The 21,518-nt window shown below is 27.7% G+C and overlaps 2 protein-coding genes across 4 annotated transcripts; one reads left to right on the top strand and one right to left on the bottom strand.

Moving 5' to 3' along the window:
* Window positions 1-5,675: 5,675 nt before the first annotated feature.
* LOC102667454 (AMSH-like ubiquitin thioesterase 2) lies at window positions 5,676-8,019 on the bottom strand. The gene is made up of 6 exons (XM_006574559.4): window positions 7,589-8,019; window positions 7,323-7,412; window positions 7,160-7,222; window positions 6,992-7,066; window positions 6,335-6,397; window positions 5,676-5,807 (listed from the first exon to the last, which is right to left on the bottom strand). Exons 1-6 carry the CDS (start codon window positions 7,778-7,780, stop codon window positions 5,676-5,678), a joined length of 615 nt encoding a protein of 204 aa, XP_006574622.1. The 5' UTR covers window positions 7,781-8,019.
* A 1,577-nt stretch (window positions 8,020-9,596) lies between these two features.
* LOC100803945 (carbonic anhydrase 2) lies at window positions 9,597-20,312 on the top strand. Of its 3 annotated transcripts, none has more exons than XM_026124636.2 (10): window positions 9,597-9,700; window positions 10,267-10,338; window positions 15,260-15,321; window positions 15,668-15,808; window positions 16,616-16,664; window positions 17,168-17,284; window positions 17,644-17,697; window positions 18,553-18,638; window positions 19,702-19,807; window positions 19,926-20,312. In XM_026124636.2, exons 2-10 carry the CDS (start codon window positions 10,282-10,284, stop codon window positions 20,088-20,090), a joined length of 837 nt encoding a protein of 278 aa, XP_025980421.1. In that variant the 5' UTR covers window positions 9,597-9,700; window positions 10,267-10,281; the 3' UTR covers window positions 20,091-20,312. The 3 variants fall into 3 exon arrangements, with proteins under 3 accessions (XP_025980421.1, XP_003519759.1, XP_006574621.1); XM_003519711.5 differs by having other exon boundaries at window positions 9,661-9,855; XM_006574558.3 differs by lacking the exons at window positions 9,597-9,700; window positions 10,267-10,338 and adding an exon at window positions 10,766-14,897.
* Window positions 20,313-21,518: the final 1,206 nt, after the last annotated feature.

Below are 21,518 nucleotides of genomic sequence, written 5' to 3'. Positions count from 1 at the left end.
GATGAAGATATCCAGACAAATTCAATTACGTAGCATTTTTATTTTTCACGTATACCTGCCGACGGCACTATCTTTCAATAACGATTGCTGAGATCAAATTAGCGTGGTGTTAATTAATGCCTTAGTACATTTTCTTAAAGAATTTAAAAAGGATATTTGTTATAGAAATTATATGAGATCCTAAAAAAAACATAAATAATATAATCTTAAGTAGTACAGGAACATGTGACATAAAATAAACTTGGTTATTTATTTCAATTAAACGTAATTAATTAACAAAGGATAACTAATTGTTTGCGCACAAACATTTATTTGAGAATTTTGTTGTCTCAACTACTTTGAATCAGAGACAAAATTAATATGAATGATCTGTCCAAAACGTCGGTGGGTCCAGCCTCTGCATGCGGCATAAATGTAAACAGAAGCAGCAGTGACAGTCGGAATGACAAACAGAGAAAGTTTGACTTTTGATTTAGGCCATTTGCATGTAAAATTATCTTTAGTTAAAAAACAGTGTATTAGATGATGTCATGTAATTTATAACTATATTATTAGTTCATGAAGAGAGATTAACTTACATATTAGAATTATTTTTCATTTTCGTCATTTATTTTTTATGCAAGTTAATCTCTATTCCTAAATCATATAAATGATTCAAAAAATATGAATTTAATTCATATGATTGAATATGATACTTGAATAATTATAAATTTTTTCATACTTATCTTTTATTTATGTAAATAAAAGAAATTTCAATTTAATACGAGTAAATTAGCCCACTCATAAATTTTCAATCTGAATAAACAAGTTTTGGTTCAATGCTCATTCATTAATTAATACAGTAAGTAAACACGTATGTGAACTGTGTTTAAATATTTTTATTCTAAAATTAAGTTAATAGGAAAATTAGAATATACTTTTTGTCTAATACAAAAATTATCATAATTATTTCAACTCAAAACTAGAACAAATTTTTCAGAATTAAATACGTAAATATTTATTTAAATTATACTAGTTGGTATTTTAAATACACACGAAACAAGGCCTAAAAAACTTACACAAAACAATGTACTCTGTGGTTGAGAGCCAGTGTTATTTCTTTACGGTTCATTTCTTATAGAGAAAGATAGGAAATAGCAGAAAGATAGAAAATTAACTTATAATATGACAGTTGAAAAAAGTGTAAAAAATTGTCAGATTTTTAGAGAATTTTTTATAGCTTGTAAAATTTAAGATCATATTAATTATTATTTTATTAATTATATCCTCACTTGTCTCATAATTTTTAATTAATTTATTCATGTATTTATTGTGAAATGAAAGAAAAAAAGGATAAAATAAGAAAATTTATTTCATTTCTTGATTTCTACCTAATAACTTTAAAAGACATGTAAAAAAGAATGGAGGAAGGAAGTATTTGTTATTTTTTTATATTACATGAATTACAAGTTAAGTAAGTGATTCTTTGTTGACGATTTTATTAAGTTGTTAAGAAAATAGTTGTTAGAAAAAAACGTGTGACAAATTTTAAACAAAAAAAAGTGAATAAAATAAGTTATATTAGAGTACTTATTTAATTTGTTTTATTTTGTATACTTTAAAAAAACAATACATAAATTAAGTAATATAATTAGCATAAAAAAAATTCTTTTAACCTTTTAAAACAACCTCTACTATTATTCTCCTCTGGTTTATCACAAATATGTAAAATGTATAACAATTTAAAAAATAAAATTAAAAATAATAAATAATGTTAGCAGGACAAATAAATAAAAATATTTTTCCACAAGTGCACATATAGTTTGTTTTTTGCGATAAATTGATTTGTATATGGCACTAGAATCCTGGAAGTTGCAAGAAGAGCAGTGAGATACGTTACGCGGATATGACATCACATTTGATTTTTCTGTCTTCCTTCTTGGGAAAGGAAGAAGAAGATTCCAATTCCAATCTTCATGTTCTTCTTTCTCAAGTAATCACTCCAAAATAACAAGCTTTTTACGTGCAAACTTTTTAGGAAAAAGATCAATTTCATGCGGGCCCTTAATTCTTCTAGGAAACTTCCCAAGCCAAACATGTCCACAAACCACTTGTGCACGATTGGTTACGTGCCTCAAATTATTTTATCCGCGTTCAAAGGTAATTTCAGTACGTTTGGTTTCACTTCACAAGTTGATTTTGAATTTAAAATTAATTTTTAATATATTTTTATTTGTTTAATTTTAAGGTGGAGAATAATTTAAAATCAATTTTGATTAAAATAATTTGACTAGTTTCTGTGTTATTAGATTCAAAATTTTATTTTTAATTTGATTTTATAATAAAAACATTCAAACATATAATCATATTATCACCTTCAAAATCAATTTTAATGAAAATTAATTCTATTTAAAATTAATTGTAGCTTCTGCATATCTACCACCACATCTCTAATGATTTATGAGAACTCATTTACACTCTTAACTATTACATCATAATCCATCGTACTTACATTTCTGTAATTTGTTTCTCTTTTTCTTACTAGATATGAAGAAGGCCTGAGGTATTTAGAATGAGTGGATAATGCATGGAAAAGATATGGAGCAGATTATTAGGAGAAAATAAATGCTACTAGACAGGCTTTGGATTTCTTTAGACCCAATCAAAATCAATTGATTTAATTAATTTGTTTGCAAACTATGGATGATAGAGGAAGCGCAAGAAACGAGTGTTTCGTTTTGGGAGATGTTGATAAATGAATGGGTGTTTGGAATGCAAGGAAAAGACATGGAGCAGATTGTTAGGAGAAAAATAAATGCTACTAGAGAGGCTATGGAGATAGCAAAGCAAGATAAATTGTTTAAAAAGACTGAGTGCTAAACCATGCAAAGAAGAATATGCAAAAGAAAACAAGTTGAAGCTAGACACAATAAGATTTGTTACCATGCAAAAGATTTGTCAAAGACACAAGTATAAAAAATAATAATGAATATGGAGATTGGGTGATTTGGAGAGAAAGCATGGAGTTATAGTTACAAGAGGAGCCCATTCAGTCTCATTTTTTTAAAATGATAGACTTCTTTTTGGGAGAGTGGTATTGGAGGAAGCTTGCAAACAACAAATATGTCTGAGCTTGCTTTTGAACAGAGTAAAATTTGAACTTCACAGAGTGATCTTTCAGTCAAAATGTTCCAGTCAATAGTCATAATATGATCCAACAAAGGATGAGAGAGTCAAGGCTGTGGATGACAAGTACGTGGGAAAATCCAAGATACTGAATTTTAATTTAAATTTCTAAGACAAATATAGAATTTTATCAACGAAAAACCCATATAATAGTGGTGTATTCAATTAGGATTCATAAAGATTTTAAAATATTGTGATATTCAATCAAGATTTTTAAAAATGATAAAAAAATTATTTAATTTAGACTTTCAAGATTTTTTTCATGAAAATAAAATTTTACAGTATTCAATTAAAAAAGTATTAAATAGATTTCGTGTGACTTTTTAATTGTACGTAAATACCTCACACAAAATAATTTGGTCCCAACTCTTGAAACTTTTATACTCAGACTTTGTCATTTTTCCTTACTTTTTTTTTTTCTTGAAGGCGGTAGCATTGATGGAGTAATTGGGCATCTCTTTCTTTCAATGTTACATGCTTTTTCTGCAATCAGGTAAAAATTTCTTTCTACTTTTTTTTTCGGGTCAATTGCTATTGCTAGATTAATTGATATCATTATATATGATTGTTTAATTCTTCATTTGACATTGAGCATGACAATATCTATAATTGTATGATTTTCCAATTGAGATGCTATCAGAGAGACTTCACCCAACACTTCGTTATGACGAAAACTAGGACTGCAACCTCTAATCACAATGTACTCATGATACACCATCAAATTCCCATGCGAAGAAACACCATTGACTTGCACACTCAACAATCATGTTCTTTATCCCTATAATTGCCCTACAACCCTATTTGCTAATATCGTGACTATAGTGTATGGTGAGTTCCATATAGTTGTATAATTGCATATAACTAATAGGCTTTCACATGTTTTTTCTCTCTACAAAACTAGTAAAAAGCTTTAGATATGTGGAGAAATGTTATATAAGAGGACAAGAAACTAGAATCAATTAGATATTAAAAGATTGAAAAATTTTATATTGATTTTACTTTTCTTTATCCAAATCATTTATCATTTATTTATTATTTTTTCATTGACTATAGTAATTTTAAATGTTTTTATAAAAAATTATAAAATCCTTTAAAATATTATAAATTCAAAATGAATTCATATTTTATAAATTCATTAAAATCTATACTACAAAATCCTAATAATAAAAGTCTTTCAAAAAAAATCTAAAAAATCATTACATTCCTACAAAATCATCTAAAATTCGCATAATTTTTTATGAAAAAAATGTCTTTTAAAATCTTATTTAAATATATCCCCTAGATTCACCAAATTTTCAAGGAAAATATATCAGTGATGTTCATGTTTTAATTTTAGTTGGAAAAAATCAAAATATTTTTACTCTAAAAAAATCCTCATTTTTTTCATTTTGTGCATTAGAATTAACAATTATATATTAAATTCATAAAAATACTCTCCTGAGTTTAATCCAAATACAACCATGATTTGTTACTTGGACTGTTTAGCACGTAATTAAACAAAAGTTAACCTTGGTGAAAAGATTTAAGCAACAAGTTAAGGTTTATTTGGATCCATTGGAACGAAAGAAAAAAGGTCGATTTTATTCCACATGAGAGAAAAAAAACAGAACAAGATTGAATGCAATATTGAGATGTATTCTACTAAATTTCATTTCATTTTGTTCGTAACATCACTTTATTTCATTCCATTAATTCACATATACAAGATTAATTCATATAGCAAAAAAACTACGCACCTGAATAATTAAATAGTTTGTTGCATCAATTTCTAAGTTTAAACATGGATGACTTGTTACAGTTACAACTACTTCAACCTCTAGAATTCAAAGTGAACTTAATGCATAAATTCTGGCAAGAAACTAGAAAGCAAATAAATCCTCATTTAATTTATTTCCTAATTCCTAAAGCTTTCAAATGTGGATAGTTGGCATCCAAAATAAGTGTGAACGTCCCAAGAGGGAAGTACTAAACCTACCTTATTACATTAGAGTGTATCAACATTGTTCTTTCACATTGTGTAGTTATCAAAGTCATTCTTAGCCTAAATCAAAGATTTCAAACCTTTCAATGCAGAAATATTAGACTAACTCTCAACATACACAATAACTTTGGTATATATTTTCTTAACATTCACTAAGAAACAAATGTAAAACAACAGTAGTAAATTTATTGCATTAATTTTGTGGACTTCAACTCTTTCATAAGGTATATAAGGTGTGGTACTTGGAGATAAGTACTTGGAAATAAGTTTATATATATTGTGGTTAAAGAGAAAGTAGCACAAAGTATTTTAGATCTACAGTAGTTTTACCATCCAAATCAGATTCAGAGGAACATATATGCTGATTTTGTTCAAAATATCTTACATTCACTCGGCCCCCTTATTATGTTAAATATGAAAATTGGATGTAAAGTGTAAGAAATTACTTTTAAAAAGAAAAGGAAAAAAAAGGCACAAATGTCAAGTAGAATAGAGAGTAGATATCGAAATTTTATGTGAAAGACAATTGTTAGTTTTTAAGCACAACAATAACTAGAAGAATTGGTGAGAAATCGTCCATATTGTAGAACAAGAGACAGTAGGTAGACCTTGAGGTATCATTTGGCGCCAAGACAATGGCAAATGCCTCAGGAATCATCATCTGATAAAATAACACCAAACTATGAGCCCAAACTTAGCCTAAAAAGGGAAAATAGAACGAGACTATACTTCTAGTAAATATCCATGCGAGTTTTAATAGTTAACCGGTTAATTATAATTATCACCTGCAAACCATTTTAAGTTTTGTTAACGGAAAAAGTTTGTAATTGCACTTTCATAATACACACAATTCAACTTTAGCAAAAGAATTAAATATGCATATATTACCACATACAATGATCTTCTTATAACGTCTTCTTCTCCGCTAACATAATGTCCCCTAATCACTAGTTGCCACCAACATCATAAAGGATGTGCTACAAATTCTATTATAAATTCTCTTAGAAGATATCAACTATTCAATGCAACCATGGTGCAAACGAAAATTTGGAATATAAAATGTTATGCAACATGTATTCTTAAAGGAGATAATACTTTAAATGCCGGTATAAGGTGACAATAGTTGAACAAAGAAATGCTTTTACAAAAAAAAAGCCCAGTAATAACACCAATACTTGGATCAATCACCTGATATGAATATTGAGTGTGCAGATCCACAGATGACATGAAACAACTTTGAGAAGGATGTGTCTGAAAATGTTTAGAAGAAAAGGGTTAGAGAAGTCAAACCAGAAGGATATTCTCTTCTATAAGGATTTATGATTTGAAAATAGTTTGGGCTCTAGTGATAGTGCGATACCCTAGATAATACCAATGATGTATACCTTGATCAAAGTGAATAATCTCAAAAAAGGGAAAAACATTTCATAGATGGATAAATACTCCTAGTAATTTTGGGTAAAGTTGCAACCCCTAATGTAATAGATTGCCAAGTCGTGTTGACCTTTGGCACCCCTTTCTAACTAATTAAGCTCACTTAAGAACAACCCAACCAAAATAAGTTTGAAGATCAATTTTAAATTTAATGTCTCAAAATGACCCAACACTGAATCTAATTACCCCCTCCCCTCCCCACTATTTAAAGCTAAGCAATCCCTAGCCTATTTGAGTTTTGTTGAGGATGTTCCGAATGCAAGTTAAGTTTGTTTGGATTGATATATTTCCCCACAAACCTGACCCATCCAACCATGACAAAATTGATTTGTAAAGTTCCTTGAACCCCCCAACTCAACCAGCAACACCCCAACTCTTAATTAGCATCACTAAAAAGCTAGGAAGACATACATGGATCCATCCCTCAGGATAAAGGGATCTTTCATTTAGAATTTTGAAAACTTCCTCCTCATTTGTAGCTTGACACTGTGATTCAATGCAGCAAGTTAGCAACAATTAGTAATAAAATCATGCCCTCTTGAAAATATGAGCTAAAATATTGTAAAACTGGATACTAACAGAATAGGAAGCTGATTCCTGCTTTGGTATGATCAGGGTAGTCATGTAGAGGGTTCCCTTCTCCTGGATAAATCATATTTCAGTTGCAAATTTTGTAATGCAAAGGATCAGATCAGGTTCTTCATTTTTTTCCATAAAACAAAACCTTACAAATGATTCTTACAAGATAGGCACCACGTATACCACAAGTTTCCAAATCCTTTCCTGTATTTTCTTTAGCAAGATCAAGAAAGTCCTCCATTAACCGCATTGACTAGAAAACATGAAACGAATACTCATTAAACATAAATAGCCTGCAATAGTCATGGGCTCCAAGATGTTAACTGACAATTTTGATGTTAAACATAAGTGCCACAAATTTGAAAATAGACAATATTAATGTTGAGTGTGAGATATGTTCAGACATGATGCAGTAGTGGTGGTTCTCACAATATGAACATCCCGTATGGTGTTAGACGAGGTTGACTCGTTGTCCAACTTTGAGGATCCATGACCTGAATTAAAAGCTGTAACGTGAGAACTTTGTGAATCTTGATGCACTGAGTTACTCAAAATTCCCAATGGGAACGATGAAATCCCCGATGTGTCCTCGCCATCATCATCGACACTCATGCTGCACATGCTAAAGATGATCAATATCAATATTTTCTTTCATATAGATTCCCCCTCTTTCTTGGTTTTGGCCAAAAAATCTGTTAGTTTGTTTCTGTACTAAGTATATTAGATGAAACTAAGGAAAAGGATCCATATTTGTTACTTTGATATATATATAGTGAGGTTTTTCTTTTATCAACGGAGATGAACGATTTAGTTTGCTGAGATGCACCTGCACCTTTGAGTGCATCTGCTACTGAATCTACTGAAAAACCTCTATCCTTTCTACAATTTTCAGAAGACCGTACATAATCTCAATCCTGAAAATTGTAATATTCTTCTATAAAAGATATATAATTAAATAAATCTGAGTGATATTGAATAGAAAACTGCGCAGCATATATTTATTTTTTAAAATCTTCCACTATTAATCACACTTTGACTAATTTAAAATTTGTCTAAAAAAATAAGTAAAATTTAACAAAAAATTATTTAAAAAAGTTAAAAACAAATAATACTTAAATTCAACCTTCAGCACAATAACACTTATATTCAATCCTTGCTTAACTACACAGCATATGGTTACATTTGAACAAAATAAGACATTATCTGTCACGCCAAAAGCCACGTGGAACACCAACCTGCAGTTTAGTGTAAATTAAGTTTACTTGAAAGACTATATTTTTTTATTTTTTTTACAAGTATTCTTATTTGGAAAATTAATTTATGATTTCAATATAAATAAATTATTTTTTATATTTGTGATTTTGATATAACATTAAAATATAAAAAGCGCCTCACCATAAACATTAAAAAAGAATCGAAATAAATAATTACGTGATTTACAATCACTAGAAATGATAATAATAATAATAAAAAAACTTAACACTCTGTTTGGAGCATAAACTGAATAAAATTGGGCTGAGACAAACAAATGAAGAATATTTATATTATTTCGAATTCCTTTTTTATTTTTTTTAAAAAATTCTGAATAAAGGAAGAAAAAATCACTGAAAATTCATTTTTGTACATATTTATTATAAACTTCCAATTTAGAAAACTTGTTTTTCTTCTTCTGATCCCCTTTGTTTCGTTACCTTTCATTCAAACAGTAGAAGGATAAAGGAAGTAAAATCAGAAATCAGATCAGCGGCAAGTTAATTTCGATCTGCTTTTATACCAATAAACAATAGTTATATTATTCATGTAACAGACTTTTATAGAATACTTTTATAACTCATCTCATTTAATTTTTATCATATCAATAATCTTATTTTGTAATTTTCCTTTTTATTTCTCTATTTTTAACAGAAACTAGGACAATAAACGTAGAGCACTGGAGATAAAGTGAGAAAGTCAATTGATTCCAATTTGCCGATAAAAAATAAAATTCTAAAAAAAACAGAAGCAGGGAAAAATATATATATTTTATGATGGAAGCAGGGAAAAAATATTATTGAATGAGTAACAAATGGAGACATTTAGACAAATTTAATATAACTATTAATTATACAAGTATATGATGTACAAAAATATTTTCTCCAAATTATATTTAGGTAACATTGATCTTTCGTAAAACAAGATTTTTTTTATCATTAGTGTATAAATTATATAAAAAATATCACAACTTACAAATTTTTAAATGATGAAGTGAATAATATAAAAAAAAAAACTCAATTCTGAACGGACTAGTTGAAATGCATACAAATACCATCCATTGAAATGCATTACATGACAAATCGGCAACGGCGTCAAATCAGATTCACAAAATATTATTTTTCCAAGAAAACATTTTATGCAACAATGATAGGATGATAGTTTCATAGTCACCACTTTTTGTGGCTTCAGGACACGTAATATTGGCTATGAGAATTGAGATAAGGAAGCAGTGTCCATTACAACCCCCTAGCTAATATTAACTTACCTTTCGCTTTCTTTATCCTTTTGGTAAATTAATGTTTTCCCTTCAAATTGATTTTCATTCTCCTTCTCCCTTCTTTGTGCTTGCCCATGGCCTTTTGGTCCAATGCAGCATAAACACCTAATAGTTTAGCCATTTTTTCTCTCGTTTTATTCAGTAACAACAATTTCATTCAGTCAAGGTAGAATAAAGTTCAACCACACTAATCCACAAATTCGATACCCTTTTGGTTATCTCTTCAATTTCCTCTCCTATTTCCAATTAAGTTGTTGAAATTTGCACAAACTAAGAACTTAGAGCTTTCCTAATTTTCCAACAAAGTGCTGTCATGCCACGTAATTATTAGAATTTTTACTTCTTTTGGCACCCATAAGAAATTACTAACTTTCACCCACTTTATCGCCGTTGGACAGTGAATGTTTGTTGTTCTAAAGTGGTATTTTTCATATGTGCTAATAGTACAACCCCAATTTCCAAACACAACTGCAAGTTGCTTTTGCTCTTTTCGTTGATTATCAATAGCAATAATTAATTTTGCCTACTTGCAGAGTAATTAATAAATTGAGATTATTGATTTGTGTGTGCATGGCAGGGTGCAAAGAGAGTCATGGCTGGAGCATTAAAAAAGTGCATGATGCTGTGTTGCACGAGCAAGATTGTCTCGGTACGTTTTTCATTTATTAAATCATGCTTCATTTCTCATGTCTATCTTGCATTTTTTGTTCCCATCAAGTGTTGGTGAGAAAATTTTATTTGTTGTTAAGTAATGATATAGTACACGAATCGATAGAAGGGGGGAGGTGAGGGTATGGGTGACGATGTCCTAGAATCGACCCAAATGCATATCTAAGTTCAAAGCAAATTTTAAAAAATGAAATATTTTTAAACTAACAAAACTAGTTTATTAAATTTATTATATAACTTTATTTAAAATTTAGTTTTAATTATTTTTTAAGACGTGAGGTATTTTTATTTTTATTTTAAAAACTAATTTGAAGTTGAAGACAAGAATTTTAAAATTAAACTTAAATTTTTTTTAATAATTTTATAATGTTTTTTTTTTAATATCTCTCTCTCAATATACCACGTAATTTCTTATATAACGAGAATCTCACATATGCTGTCATTTCTTTTCAAACATTACTGATTAAATTTACTTAATTATAATTTGTCTAGTTGCTAATACCAAAACTTATTATATGCATATAAAGTGTTACAAAAAAAAAATTATATGCATATAAATCTATAGTTCACATGACACACGTATGTCAATGCCAAGGGTCAAGGGAGGCATCAAGTCAACTACTTTGAAAGTAGTATAAAGGAGTTAGATGTAGTAGAGTACTTTTTTCTTACAGTATATAGTAGAGTACTTGACATTCAAACTTATCTTGTAAAAAACTTACGTTTAAATATAAATAATTTATTTGATCAAGCCAAATTTAAAGCTTGGGTATGGCCGGAGCTAGAATAATGTGAAGCTTAATTTGGACTAATTTAACTCATTAATGCAAACCTTGATTTTTTTTTCTTCTATTTATTAAATTCACCATTATTACTATAACCACTTTGGTTATCATAAAATTATAATGGTAGACTAATTGTATTCATGACAATGACAATAATACTCCTTTTGTATTTATTTATAAGATCAAAATTTAAATGATATTTATTTTTTTATAAGACTTGATCTATAATGTTTTTTTATTAATTATTTTTAGATTAAAAATATTCCTAATTTAAAGAATAGAGATAATGTATTAACTAATAATTAAAAGATAAATAAGTATTAATTATAAGGATAGTTTGAAAAAATTTATATATTTAAGATAAATTTATTGTTATCAACTAAATTAATTATTTTTTTTAATCTTAATAAATTTAGATAATTAGAATCTTATAAATGTGAGTATATAATAGTTGTGCCCCTATCATTATTGTTGTCCCCTTTAAGTGTAATAAGAGAAGGGAGACTCAAGGAAGAAGGAAGAGATGAGTTAACGGTTCAAATTTCTGTTAATAACATTTTAATTAAATAAAGTAAATAAGCTAACATTTTTTATAAAAGAAAATTAGGGAATGGATGAAAAAGGAAAGAAAAAAATTGTTATGAGAAAGAAGTGCAATGGGAAAATAACGGCTGATTAGTTTGGTTTTAATACTAAAATTTCATTTAATATACAAATCTTAAAACCATGCAAAACCTTATGAATTTGAGTATTAACTTTATTTTTGAAAAAAAATAATCAAATATCATAATTAAAATTTCAAAGTTCAATTTTATTTTTATACACCAACTCTATATTTAATTTCATGCACTAAACAAATACTTCAAAACTTTCAAATCTCAAGTGGAAATCATGCATGTATGAAGAGAGAAAGAGACGAGTATTTTAGGATAAAGGATTACTTAATTTCTTATTATTGGTGTGAAATAATATTCATTTCCTTTATGAACGATATTTTTTTGTTTTTTTATCAAGGAATGTTATTTATTAATTGTTAGTTTAGGAGAATTGAATTCATGATTTTTCTTTTTCTCTTTTCTCATTTTATCATTCAATCAATTTTATAACTTCAACTAAAAATTCTTGCTTGAAAATTTTTTTCATCACCTTTAATATAATTGCTATCCTGAATCATGTATTTTTATTTATAAAATTTGAATTCAACTTTACTGTATTTAAGAGATTTAAGTTTATTTCTACTTAAACTAATAATCACATGTTGCTAAAAAAAATTATTTATTATGTATAATTTTTTTTGTAAATATTGTATAAATTCAACTCTAATTATCATTTTTATATATTTTTTTTCGCTCAAAATTAGGATTCACGCATTACTGAATTGCTTTAATATTCAACACCTATGTTCAACTTCTTCAATTTCCATTTATTACATTAAAATTGTAATTTCATGCTACTCCTTCCTTTAATTCCTAATTATAAAATATTTTTAAAAAATTTATTTATTCTTTTGTATGAGATTCTTATTTAATTTTTAAATATATTATTACTAAATTATTTTTTCTTTAAACAATGAAAAATAAATAAATAAAGAAAAAATAATAATTTTAAAATTATAATATAAATAACTAATAAATTTAATACAATAATTATTTTTCTTAAAAAATATAAATTAATTAAAAAAATTATAATTAAGAAAAGAGAAACCACAAGTTTAATCTATTGTAATTAAATGCAATTAAATTGTCCCATCACTTTCTCTTTTGATGTTGCATCTCAATAAAGTCAACTTTCGCAAAAAACTACTTTAGTCACTCATATAGTCATAGTTGATCATCACAACCTCTCAATTCCCACCACGTATTATCCATCACGCTTCTATTTTGGGTGACACCCTAACCACACCAAACTCCATTCCACTTCCCTCGTTTTTCTAATTACCATTGCTAATTATTAATGTCATATCAGTTGCACAGTTTTTAAAATTTATTATTTATTTTATTCAATTACTCAATTCGTTATTTAATATTTTTACTGTTTTTTCTTTTTTTTTAAAAAATTTCAATGCTAGTTAATTTAATGTTCCGACCTTTCCAAACGCAGATAAAATGCTGGTGTTCAAACTAACAGTTTTTAGATGCAGTTTATGTTGTTTTATAATTAAAATTAAATTTGTAAAATTTAAGGAGATTTTAATATAATTTTTAAGGAATATTATAATTTCAATTTGAAATTAGTAACCATTTGATTCAAAATAATTAATAAATAAAAATTTTAACATTATTTCATCTTTTACATTAATATCTTCAATATATCATATTAAAACTTCTAAATTTAGTAGTTGTTTAAAAAAGAGTTATAACCAAATGTTTCTAATAACATGTTTTGTTTATCAAATAATTTGGTTGACTAACTTATGGATTAACTAAATCAATGTCTTATCAAAATCAAATACAATTCTTAAAAACAATCAAAATCAAATACACACATAAACTCATTCATCAAATATTTTTATTCTAGTCTAATAAAGTTATATATTAAACAAATCAACTACTATAAGTTAATCGAAATGACTTGGTAAATACGATTAGTATTGTTTTCTGTATTTAGTGAACAAAAAAGGAAAAGGAAAGAAATGGGTGAGAGAGAAAATAAACAATGATAATGAAATGGGTTTGATTTAGCCAAAAAAATTGAAATGTGAGAAAAAATGGTGCCCACGTATTTTTCAGTCTCTACTTATATGCCAAGAAAGTCGGAAAGGAGAGCTGGTTTTTTCTTACTTTCCAATTATGTCACTTTTGGATCACTTTCAAAGGAAAAAAAATATACTGTTCTTATGAGAGCAAATGGGCAGTTCATGTCAACTTGAGAAAGTGGGGAACAAAAGAGAAAGGATCTTTTTACACAGAAGAAAAAACTAAACTAAACTAAAATTAAAATTATCAATAATATACTATTATAGTTTTTTATACTAAAAAAAATAGGGAAATGGATTCGGCCTTAGCCACACTATAACAAAATATAATATTAATATTATATTACATATCTTATAAAGACATGGTTATTTATTTACGAAAATACTGTATCATTTTTGTAATCTATTTTCTATTTTACTAAATGAATAAGAAGATAATAAAAAATTAAAAAAGGTTTTCACTTATTTTTTTTCCTTATATTTCTTTTTTAGATGAGTGTTAATAATATTCCATGTTAATAGTAATATTTTATGCTAGTATTAATTGAAAAATTTAAAATAAAAAAATCATCAAATAAAATGAGAGATCCACTCATTTGTAATTTTCAATAAATTTAATCCAACCAACAAGAAAGGCGTATTAAAAAATATAAACAAATCTAATGAATTTTGTTATTCTTAAAATATTTTTCATTTAATTCTAATTTTATTTTAATGATGTTTTTTATTATGATATTAAGTTTAATGAATGGTTTCAAAAATAAAATTATTTTTTATTTGAGATTAGTCAACTAATTTTTTAAATTAGTGTAAAATTTACTAACAGTGTGTTTCTAACATTTATTTTTTATTTTCTGAATTGAAATGAAATAAAATGTTTGTGTTGTTGGCAATAAATTTAGACCCGTGTTGAGTGCTAGACCAAAAGTGAGTCCCTAATTCCCCTCTTTGCCTCTCTACACAGCCAATAAAAACTCAAACAGTCATAGTCGTATCACAAACACACACACTTCCTTGTTTTCTTCCAAATCTCACCAGTACCTGTACCTCGCACAAAAGGTACATACACATATCTAATCTCTTCTTTTCTTCGTCCACCAGATTCAGATCACGCAATACACAATTCACGTCTACAGCGATTAATTATTAATTTCCAGTTTCCACCAATCTCTTTGTTTGATGATCAATCATTGATTCATTGTTATTGACCTGTTAAACGCATATATAGAGAATTCGCATATACTAGTTATATTGATCTATTAATCGATTATGATTTCCATTATATATATATGTCGCAGAATGAATTATTATTAATTAGCATTATATGAAGAGATTCATCATACGTTGTTTTAATGTTTGGATTTAAGTGAATGCCGACCGTCTGAATCTATTTGTGTTGTTTGTGTTTGGGAGCGAAACAGAAGGAAGAAATGGCAGGAGAATCATACGAGGAAGCCATCGCGAGTCTGACCAAGCTTCTCAGGTAATTCAGACAAACGTTGTTGTCCTTTTTTGTCATTTTCCGCCGTTAGTTTCCGGTGACAAACACGACCACGTACGTAGAGATAGAGCGTTCATGTTTTTAAATTGCGGTTGCAATCGCGTGCAAGTTGCACGGTGAGTAAAAAACTTTTTCATTACTGACAATTATGAGAAAATGCGATTCATGTGACCGTAATTATGATTATGGTGATACAAGTTAAAAACATAAGCGTTTCAGAAGGTTGTAGGTGTTGTGGTGTGGTTCCTTCTTCTCATGCGGGACCCTTAGCACCTGGTACGCGTTTTGGTTTCTGTGAAATGTAACAGTTTCTGTTTTTTTATTGTAGTGAAAAAGCTGACCTCGGTGGTGTTGCCGCCGCAAAGATCAAGGATCTGACGGCGGAGCTTGATGCCGCCGGTTCGAAGCCGTTTAACCCGGAGGAGAGGATCAGAACCGGCTTCATCCAATTTAAGAATGAGAAATTTGAGTACGTATCGTTAATTTCTCTTTTGTCTTTTTCCTTCATTTATCCTCTACCTTGCCATAATAGAATTAGGAACCTTCTCGGTTCGAATTTGCTATATTATGAAAATAGAGCTCATTAGTATATAATAGTAATTTGCTTTTATAATTAAATAATAGTATAAAAATTTTGTATTTTTCTCCCTTTAAAGTAAACAAAGAATAAAATAAGAATCTTGATAAGAAAAATCATTGTTAGTTAAAATCATTAAAAAAAATTAATCCTTAATTTTAGAAAAATTTATTATTATATTTTACTCTTGTAATTTTAAAAAAAAAATTGTTAGTTTCTGATTTTATCTGAATTTTTAATACAAAATAATAGAAAAATTTGAAATAAAAAAGAACTAAATAAATAATCTTTTATATAACTTAACAACTAAAAACATATTATTAATATATTTTTTTATAAAAATATGCATACATACAAGACTATTTAAAATGCTCCTCTTTTTTCCCTTTTCCGCCATATAACCTCAAATAAAATGTAAAGCATTGCAGACGGTGGCACTTTATATTTACAATATTAAGTGGCAACGTAAGCATATGTTTAATCAACCATAAATAAATGTAAACCATGAGATGGCCAATGTCGAAAGATGTTGTTTTATTTTTGTTGCAAAAAGGGCACTTTACTTTTCGTGTTGAATTTGAACCTTTGCCTCTAGGAAATTAAGGCTGGTATTCAATGCATGTTCTATTTTTACTTTTTTTAGCTAGTAAGGGAATTACAGTTTCTCTGATATTGGGTGATATGCTTTGTATTTTCCAGGAAAAATCCTGATCTATATGGCGAACTTGCCAAAGGCCAGAGCCCAAAGGTCAGCCATGTTATCAGTTGCATACTCACTAATCACTAGCTAGTTAGTTACTTAATTAGTCTTCTTAATTACTAATTGCCCTTTGGGTTTGGGCACATGCACCTTTCTGATACATTAATTTATGGTGAAATTGAATTTGGTACTTTCAACTATAACGACATGAAAACAGACAAACAAAATAAATGCAAAAGGAACAATTGTTTTCTGATTCAATAATTAAATCCTCTATTCCTATTTCCTACACTATTGTGCAACATGGGCATGTGCTAACTATTATTAGTCAACTATATATTCTAGTCATACACAGCATATATAAAATTGGTCCTAACTTTCTCAGATGGCATAATGTATTCATCTAGGACTTTTGATGCACATATAGATTATTTTCATTAAGCATTGACCTTGATGTTTTTCATTATATTATAAAGTCAGCTTCTCTTTTAATAAGTTTATGTTGCCATTAATGAATACTATTATATAACATTCTTATGGCACACATGCAGTTTATGGTATTTGCATGCTCAGATTCGAGAGTTTGTCCATCTCATATTCTGGATTTCCAACCGGGTGAGGCCTTTATGGTCCGAAACATTGCCAACATGGTTCCCCCATATGACAAGGTTTACTATGTTTCCTAAATGCTTAATGTTTGCAGGGTCAATATAAGTCAAGCTTTAAGTGCACTAACAGAAAAGTTATTTATTATTTGTTTATATAAAGCAAAAAAATTATATACGATAATAAAAATGTTCAATATATAACTTTCGTTTAAAATTAAAAAATCTCGCAAAATTTACTTTAAATATCACTTACTTTTGAATCAATTCTTAAATTTGACGTGCAAATTGAAAATACAAGAGATTGTATATCATAAACATAACTCTGTCAAATTTGTCGTTCAAAATAATCTTCTAATTTGGGTTGCCGTTTTGGTGGTTCAAATTAGCACAAAAGTTTGACTGGCTTTGTGTTATTGTAGACGAAGTATTCAGGAGCAGGGGCTGCCATAGAATATGCAGTGTTGCATTTAAAGGTAATTGTTTATCAATTATCATCCTGTGTTCCTCTCTTTCTTTTATGCCATGCTTATCTTATAGTGCTCTAATAATGGTGGGTCATGTGGGAAAGGAAGAAAGTTTGGTGGTAGAGGCAATTTGTTACGTTGCATCATTATTTGTTGGGATCCACACGCATCTCAAGTTGCATGACTTATTCTATTTCATGAAGACGCTAGTATTGAATTACAAAAACGGTACATGAACAGTGTAAGGAATCTTTGAATTGGTGCACATATTGCTAAAGCAAAGAATGATCAAACATTCAGCTAACTACCACACGCAGATAGATATATATCTACTGAAATAGTGGTAGTCAAATTCATAAATCATAACCCAGCAGCTAGTGATTAGCCACCACACCTTCCCACTATGTTTTATTACGAATATGATCGTTTAGTCGTTTATTTAATTAATTATATGTCACCAGTATATTCAACACATTATTTTAAAATATATAAGATTGACTCACCGGTTGAGAAAGAAAAAAAAAAGGAAAACAAAAAAAGAGATTGAATTCAAATCTTTCAACTGACATTTTCTTAAAAAAATTAACAAACTAATATTTGTTAAAAAAAATTCAACGCATTATTTTTATTTTCTTAATATAAAATGCTTTATGTAAGGGTATATTAAAATTATTTAAACTTGAGTAAATAAAAAACAGATGAATATAAAGTATTCTGCTGTAAGTATGAATGATAACATCTCATTTAAAATTGACCCATTTTTTTATTTTTATAGTTTGATGAAAGTAGAACGTCTTTTTCTAAAAACGGAATAGCATTTTTGGTGCCTTTTTTTTAGATTCTAATGGGTATTATAACTTGAAGGTGGAGAATATTGTAGTTATTGGACACAGTTGCTGTGGAGGTATAAAGGGGCTCATGTCTATCCCAGATGACGGGACCACTGCAAGGCAAGTCTTATATATACGTTACTATTATTGCTATATATATATGTCTCTTAAAGCATCTTTAATGGTTTTTAAGCATTTCAATAACTTTTTATTTCAACGATATAATTGTCTAAGAACTTAAAATGGATTTTACATATAATATGGATTGTTTATATATATGAACCAGTTCTTGTAATTAAGTTATGTCAGCCTCTTCTAACGATGATTCTGAGTAAGAATTGACTCTTAATTAATCTTAAGAACCTCACAAATCTGTCATTTGAGATGTTCTTAAAAGATGCGATGGAACAATATGTTACTGTTGATTAGTTCTCTTAGAAGGAATAAAGAATTTTTTTCAAAAGGACGAGCGAGTATGTACTGGAAGTACATACATATAATGAAAGTTTAATTATTTAGACGATCACGATAGCTTTTCAGTACTTCCAAGTAAGTGGTGATTCACATACTTTTACTTTCATCATATGACCTATATATACACACTTCTTTTTCTTCTTTTCATATATCTCTATGTCTCTCACGTATAATTTCTTTTTAAAATCTAATGTATCAATAACACTACTCCAAATGTTTAGTACTTTAGTAGATTCATCATTCATAACCCAGTATCAATAATAGTGAATATAAAGTCATGCACAGCATTCTTAATTTCCCTGTTTTTGGTTCCACTTTATTGGGGACAACCGGAAGGCTTCTTAAACCAGAAAAGAAAAGAAAACTTTTAGAAATGTTGCTTTGGGCATATACCAAGAACAAATTATAGCCTTTTTGTCCAGCATATTAACATAGAGAAACATTTCATTATTTGACTGCTGGCTTTCCATGTCAAATCACGTTGTATATTCATGGGAAAGGAGAAGATTATTATATGGATGATTCCTTTTTTTGAGGAATTTTAAGTGTAAATCCTTTCTAACTAGCTAGTCATTGGATTCTTGCATACAAGATTCCTCTGACGGATATATTACAATACCACACAGTGATTTTTATGAACTTAACTGTTCTTGGTGAGTACTAATTAACTATACCTTGAAAATCATTTCCTTTCTCTGTGATATTTCAGTGAATTCATAGAGCAATGGGTCCAAATTTGTACTCCAGCAAAGTCCAAGGTTAAAGCAGGAAAAAGTGACTTAAGTTTTTCAGAGCAATGTACTAACTGTGAGAAGGTAAGAAAATGTAACTGCTATATATATGCATACAGCAAAAAGAGCTTAAATTTATTGTTACTGTTTATACAAATTTTTATACCCTTTAATTAAGATTTTGCTTCTTAATCCAATGCAGGAAGCTGTGAATGTATCACTTGGTAACCTATTAACATATCCATTTGTTAGAGATGGTGTTGTTAACAAAACTCTGGCTTTGAAAGGAGCACATTATGATTTCGTTAATGGCAATTTTGAGCTGTGGGATTTGAACTTCAAACTTTTGCCCACTATATCCGTTTAAGATTCTCTCCAGCAACATAGTAAACCTGAAGTACAAGATTGTACACTTTGGCAAAGTCAAAAGGGTTTCCATAGAAAAGCAGACATATTCAGAAAATAATAGTAATAATAATAATAATGGTCTGTGAGCTATTATTAAACTAGTTTTGTTTTCTACCAAAGTATCATTCTCATTTCTTTGTTATGTATACAGTGTTTTTATTTTATTTTCATTTTGTTGATATATTAATGATTTGATGCTCCCAGACTAGCATAGTTTTGTCTTCCTACTTTTTTATTTTGTTTTTTAAATCCCACACAAAGCGTGCAATTTATTTAGAGGATAAAACAAATAATTTCAGTGATTGATAAAAAAATTATATAATGAGTTACAAATATGTTCAAATATTAATTATTGATTTTTTTTATCAATCAGTGATTAGCTTATTTTATATTTCTTTGTTTTGGAAGAGTCAAATACATTTTTCTATTAATACGATCCACATTTTTTTTGTTGGTTACATTGCATTCTATACTATGAAAGAGGAAGTCCGAGATTAAAGAAGAGATTTTTTTTTCTAAATTATAATTTTGGTTTCTTTATTTTTAAATTAAAAGTTAAGACACTTAATCATCTTATTTTTTAAAATAAACAGTTTTCATCTTATTTGAAAAAAAAATTATCTTAATAAGAATTGAATTCTTTATTTATATATAAAGGAATAAATCACTAAAAGACTTACTTTATTTAATTTATTATATTAACATTATTTTTTATGTATAGTTAGTCAAGAGTTATTAATTTTTTAAATTATCAAAATTTATAAATTAAAAAATATTTAACATATAAATATTTTTAATTTTAAGTAAATATAAAAATTATCTGTATATTAAAATCAATTTATAAAAAAAATTATGTAAATAATTTACGTATTAATTTATGAAATTTAATTATCAATTAGTAAAATAAAAATATATAAAATGGTATAAAATAAAATTAAAAATATTTATATATTAAATATTTTTTAATTTATAAATTTTGATAATTTTTTAAAAAATTTAATAATTCTTGACTAATGATACCTAGAAAATAATATTAATATGTTTAACTAAATAAAGTAAGTAAATTCATGATTTATTACCTTTTATTTAAATAAAATAAGGCGATGAGTTTAATTCTTTAAGACATTTTTTTTACTTCATTTAATTTTTTTTCATATAAATGTCATGTTAACAGTCAACTAAAGAAAAAAAAAACTAAAATTGCTTCTGAATGAAAAAAAAATAGTGGAAATAAAAGTACAATTTAAACTTTTTTTAAGGAAGGAGAGAGAACAATTGAAAATGATTATAATGCTGTGATGTAGCAATGCAATTTGTAATATAGAATTAAGGAAAAAGCTTATAGGATTACGTTTTTGCATAGTCCTCATCTAACTCACTAGTTATT

Source organism: Glycine max, chromosome 2 (genome assembly GCF_000004515.6).
Source record: "Glycine max cultivar Williams 82 chromosome 2, Glycine_max_v4.0, whole genome shotgun sequence".
Lineage (NCBI taxonomy): Eukaryota > Viridiplantae > Streptophyta > Magnoliopsida > Fabales > Fabaceae > Glycine > Glycine max.
Note: the sequence above shows the minus strand (reverse complement) of the source record. Positions and strands in the feature narration are given on the sequence as shown.